General features: G+C 49.1%; 1 protein-coding gene across 2 annotated transcripts; it reads right to left on the minus strand.

Annotated features, from left to right (window-relative positions):
* Positions 1–689: 689 nt before the first annotated feature.
* NKX3-1 (NK3 homeobox 1) lies at positions 690–4,922 on the minus strand. Of its 2 annotated transcripts, none has more exons than XM_074000504.1 (2): positions 4,603–4,922; positions 690–3,532 (listed from the first exon to the last, which is right to left on the minus strand). In XM_074000504.1, exons 1-2 carry the CDS (start codon positions 4,880–4,882, stop codon positions 3,480–3,482), a joined length of 333 nt encoding a protein of 110 aa, XP_073856605.1. In that variant the 5' UTR covers positions 4,883–4,922; the 3' UTR covers positions 690–3,479. The 2 variants fall into 2 exon arrangements, with proteins under 2 accessions (XP_073856605.1, XP_005562907.1); XM_005562850.5 differs by having other exon boundaries at positions 690–3,651.
* Between the last annotated feature and the right edge of the window lie 524 nt (positions 4,923–5,446).

Consider the following 5,446-nt stretch of genomic DNA (forward strand, 5'->3'; position numbering starts at 1 on the left):
TTTTTTATTTTTATGTTTATAGGATCAGGGGTACAAGTGCAGTTGTGTTGCATGGATCTATTGCACAGTGGTGAAGTCTGGAATTTTAGTACTCATTGCCTGAATAGTGAACACTGTACCCAGTCATTTTTCATCCCTCACTTTCCTCCCACCCTCCAACATTTTGGAGCCTTCAGTGTCTCTTATTCCACTCTGTATGTCCGTGGGCACCCATCATTTAGCTCCCATTTCCAAATGAGAACATGCCGTTTCTGACTTTCTGTCTCTGAGTCATTTCACTTATGATAATGGCCTCTAGTTGCATCCATATTGCTGCAAAAGACATGATTTCATTATTTTTGATGGTTGCATATGTATTCCATGGTATATATGCACCGCATTTTAAAATCTAATCATCTGTTGATGGACACGTAGGTTCAGCCCATGATGTTGCTATTGTGAATAGTGGAACAGTTGATTATTAAACTGAAGAGAGAAAAGGACTTCCTCTCCCCATGACTTAACAGGAATGAAGGACAGTGCATTTATAAAAGGATGGCCATCATCAGCTACTGGGTAGGCTGAGGCTTTCGATCACCATAGGTTGCAACTGGTGTGTCAGGTGGACGAGGGCAAGAGGATATGGTAATTAGAAATATCTAAGTTACACAGCATGTAATTTTTGGGAAACTGAAAATCACACACAGATACATCTAATAAAGACACGGGTACTTTATTTTCAAAACACTCATATGTTGCAAAAAACACATAGAAAAATAAAGTTTGGTGGGGGTGCTGACTAAACTTCAAGTCACAGACTTTTATGTTACAGACTGGAGCATGGTTTGTTATGCATGTAGAGAACCTAAACTAATTTATTAAACAGGATAGAAACAGGCTGTCTGGGTGAAATGGTTCTGAGAACCATCCAGTTCCCCTGTCAGATGCTGATAGACTAGCTCTTCAAATGTTTTTCTGCCAGTTCAGAGATGGGTTAATGACTAGTTCCAACAGGGAAAAAGCAAGATGGATTCACAAGCCAAATAATTTTAAACCAAGACACTTTTTTTTTTCTTTTTTGCAACACAATATACATCACAGTGAAATGTGGAATCCTTGCAAATTGCAAGTTGAAAGAATTAAATTCAGAGGAGGGGAGAGAAAGAGTACTCAGTAGGGACTGAGCACTATATGCTTATTTTAAAAGAAATGTAAAGAGCAGAAAGCAATTCAGGCTACCCTGCCTTTTGTGCTGGCTAGTACCCCGGTGGGTGTCAGCAGTACATGGCATTGAATATTTCAGTGTGGAGCCCAAACCACTGAAAATGGGGTGAAATTGGCCAACTTTCTATCAACTTATGTTGGCAATTTTGCCACCAACAGTAGATTGGCCCTTTTAATAAAAGAAAATTGAAAGGTTTCTCACTAAATGGAATTAAGTAGTGGAATCAAGAGACTCCCAGGTCTCAGCATACCTCATTAGTAATTGTTTTGTTGTTTCATGTTTTTCTAATGTCTCCCCTCTACCCGGTCACCTGAGATAACAGAATGAAAGTGGAAGGACAGCCAGATTTCTCCTTTGCTCTCTGCTCATTCTCTCTGAAGTCTAGGTTACCCATTTTGGGGACCTATTATAGGCAATAAACACAGTTCCCAAAGCGTTTGGACAGTTTCTTGCTGTGTTTTAAAATGGGTTTCCCTTTACTTAGCCTTTTCCTGCAAAAGGCTCACTCGGTCCCTTGTTTGCTCAGTGAACTGCGCTCCCCAGGGCCTAGGCTGCCTTCTTTTCCATGACCCCGCCCATGAGCCCTCCACTGGACAGCTCAGTGAGCCTGGCCCTTCATTCTGCACTGTGTTCTTCCTTCTCTATGAAAATCCAATACCTCTTACCTCCTCTGCATGCAAAGATTCTCAAGGATTGTCAGACTTCAAACGTAACAGCAGAACCACCAGAAGGTCCTATAAATGTAGCAGTGACCTTCTCAAGCTGTCAGGTATTTAAATAGGATTTGGGATTTAATGCTATATATTTTTAAAGGAAAGAAATAAGTTGCTAGTTTTAAAAATGCATGTCTTTTAGCCAATTCAGAATCTGCCCCCAACCTTTTTTTTTAAAAACTCAAGACAGATAAAGCTTTGGGGAGAGGAAAAAAATTAAAAAAAAAAAAAAAAAAAAAAGACCAGATCTCGGGATCTCAGGCTAAATACGTGAGGCATAAGTTAGGTGCAGCCAGACTAAAAGTCTGGACTAAAATGAAGCCCTTTAGTGAGTAATTGCTGCAAAAAAGGAACAAAAAATTGTAAAAGGAGGGAAGGAAGAAATATGTTGCCTCTGAGGATACAGTATATATGATAGCCTGAAAACTCCAGGAAACTTCTGATTCTAAATTCTCCAGTCTGGAAGAAAAAAGTTGAGGAGAGTCCTTTCCACTTTCTGCTAACAAAAAACGCAACAGTCCCGAGCAGCAGTGTGGAGACCCTCCTTAGGCTCCTGTCTTGGACATGTGGAGATTCTCCTGGCACGGCCCCACCTCTTGCAGTGGAGTTCTGTTTATACAGCTTGTCTTAAAATCACAGCCAGTGCATCTTGTTCTATTTGGGCCACTCTGTAAATACTTAAGTTGGCATACCATTTTAAAAGGAATAAAAAGGAATAAGAAGCAGCTGATATTTTCATCTCCTCCCACCCATCTCCCCCTCCCATGCAAATGTGTGCTAAGCATGAGGGTGTTCTCTTGGAGACCCTCTATTTGCCCCACTCTTTTACAGGGACAGAGAGAGCCTTGGCCATATTCCAAGGCCAACAGGAGGCTTCTGGACTTAAGTTTAATTCAGTTGGTGACATCCTCGTCCTGGCTGTCCTTTCTCCCGTTAGGTTTGCTCTTTCAGAGTTGATATTCAGTGACACAGGAGGATGGAGTTGTAGAACAGAATCCTCACGTGTACAGTTCCTCCAAAATCATGCAAAGAGCTGAAAACAGCACTTGATTTTCCCTCTCTCCCCTTCAAACAGGTAGCCAGAAGCAAAAAAATGACCTACAGTATGCACTGGGGGACAGACTTAGATATTAAAACGTTCACTGTCTCTGTTGTTTCATTGTCTCAGTAGTGAAGATGTGAGATTTCCACAGAAATCTCCAATAGCTTTGTTGCGCACACCTCTTGCTCCCTGACCTTGGCCCCTTGTGCTTTTCATAGCCACACCCTGGGGAAAGCAGTTTTTGATCATACATGGTTGTCACCTGAGCTGGCATTACCAAAAAGCTGGGCTCCAGCTGCCCACGCAGTACAGGTATGGGTAGTAAGGATAGTTGTTATACAAGGAGACCAGGGAGGCCCGGGAGAAGGCCTCCTCTTTCAGAGCCGGCAAAGAGGAGTGCTTCTCCAAGTCTCCCAGCTCCGAGGAGAGCTGCTTTCTCTTAGTCTTATAGCGTCTGTTCTGGAACCATATCTTCACTTGGGTCTCCGTGAGCTTGAGGTTCTTGGCCAGGTGGGCCCGTTCAGGGGCCGACAGGTACTTCTGATGGCTGAACTTCCTCTCCAACTCGATCACCTGAGTGTGGGAGAAAGCAGCTCGAGAGCGCTTCTGCGGCTGCTTAGGGGTTTGGGGGAGGCTTGGAAGGGAGCCTGAAGTGTTTTCACAGTCCAACAGATAAGACCCCAAGTGCCTTTCTGGAAAGGACAGCGGGGAAAGAGGGATGGGAAGACAAAAGTTACATGTTAGCAGGGAAGAGAACAGAATTCAATCCACCCTTATCTCTTTAGTGAGTGAACAAACAGCCCACTGTCATCGTGGATACATTTCACTTTTTTCACATGACTAAGGAGCTCTCCGGAGTGAAGAGTGAGTAAATATGTTTATAACCTATTCATTTTCTAAGAATCATTAAGAACCCAAAGTTACAGATGTTTCGTGGTTGAACGTTCTCCCTATTGTCTAGTAGAATTAGATGGGGATTCTGGATCTGTGTGCTGAGGAGAGGCAGGAGAGGGAGGCAGGGAAGACAGAGGAACAAGACACCCGGGAAGGCCGGACCAAAAGGCATCCGGTGTTAGGACTCAGGTGGGCAAGAAAGGGCTTGTGCCACGGGAGACGCAGAGGCAGGCTCATTCTGGGCTTTAATTCCGTCTTCACTAAACTAGGCGTTCAGTCGCCTCATCAGAAGTGACAGGGAAGAAAATAACTCTTTCCTGGAGGGAACCCAAAATGTACCGCTTTACTGCCCACGGGATTGGGAAGCACACGGAGGCTTTCCTGGTCAACCCCTACTTTGTCACTATTAATAAGTTATCATTAGTTCTCGTAACTACCGTGGGGCTGGCGCCGATCGCGGGTGGCACGGGGCGGGATCCGCTCCCGGGACGGTGGAGGGCGGTGGCGCTGCGGTCGCGCCGGCTTCTGAGCCCCGGGGAGCGGAGGGCACGGAGCCGGGAGAGTCCTGCCGTGTCAGAATCCTGCGCCGCCCTGACGCTGGGGCTCAGGGTTCATCCCCGGGGCGCGCGCGCGTGGCTGCGGAGGCGGGGAGTTCCCTCTGCCTGAGGCCGCGGGGCCCCGCGTCCCTGCACCGCAAGCTCTGGGGGGTCCACCTTAGGCTGCCCTCGGGTCCCGGCCTCGCCGCTTACCTGGCTCCGTCTCCGCCAGCGTCTCGGCCTCCTCCGGCGCGGCGCGGGGCCTGGGGCTCAGCTGGTCGTTCTGTACCCCGGCGGGGCCGCGTCCTCCCTCCGGCTCTGGCTCTGGCTCCGGGTCGCGCCGTCTCGGGCTGTCCGTGTGGCCGCCTCGCCGCTGCGCGCCGTCCCGCAGGATGTCCTGGATGAGGAAGGACGTGAGCGGCTTGGACGGGGTTGGCGGCGCGGCCCCCTCCGCTTTCGCCTCCCCGGGCAGCGGCTCCGTAGCCCTGAGCATCCCGGCTGCCCCGCTCTGGCCTCGCTGCGCCAGCCCGCACAGCTTTCACTTTCCACCTCCCAGCGCGCTTATAGCCCCGGGGGAAGCGCGCCGCGCCGCCCTCCCATTGGCCGCGGGACGGGCCGCGCCGCGGATTGGCCGCCCTGCGCTCCAGGTGACGCCGCGGAACGGGAAGGCCTGACCACGAGCCGGCTCCGCTCCTCCCTAGGGGATTTCTTCCCCAGTTCCCTCTCCTTCCCCAATTCCCTATCCTTCACCCAGCTCTCCTCCCTCCGCCCTGAGCCGTTTTCCCAGGTCGGGAGCGCACCCCAAAGCTGGGCTCCTCTGCCCCAACCCACCCGCAACAGAAGTTGAGAAGCTCATGGGGATGGGATGACCAAGACGAACACTCCAGTTAGCTCTTCAGGACGGTCAGAGCCAATCACACGGGGTGAGCACGCAGTCACTGCAGCCGCACGGTACTGTGAGAGTTCTGGATGCTTTCTCTCTCTGGGAGAGATGGTGGCAAACTTAGATCTGCAATATCTAAGATCTCAAAGAGGCATGACAAGTAGGTGCAGCCTA

Source organism: Macaca fascicularis, chromosome 8 (genome assembly GCF_037993035.2).
Source record: "Macaca fascicularis isolate 582-1 chromosome 8, T2T-MFA8v1.1".
Lineage (NCBI taxonomy): Eukaryota > Metazoa > Chordata > Mammalia > Primates > Cercopithecidae > Macaca > Macaca fascicularis.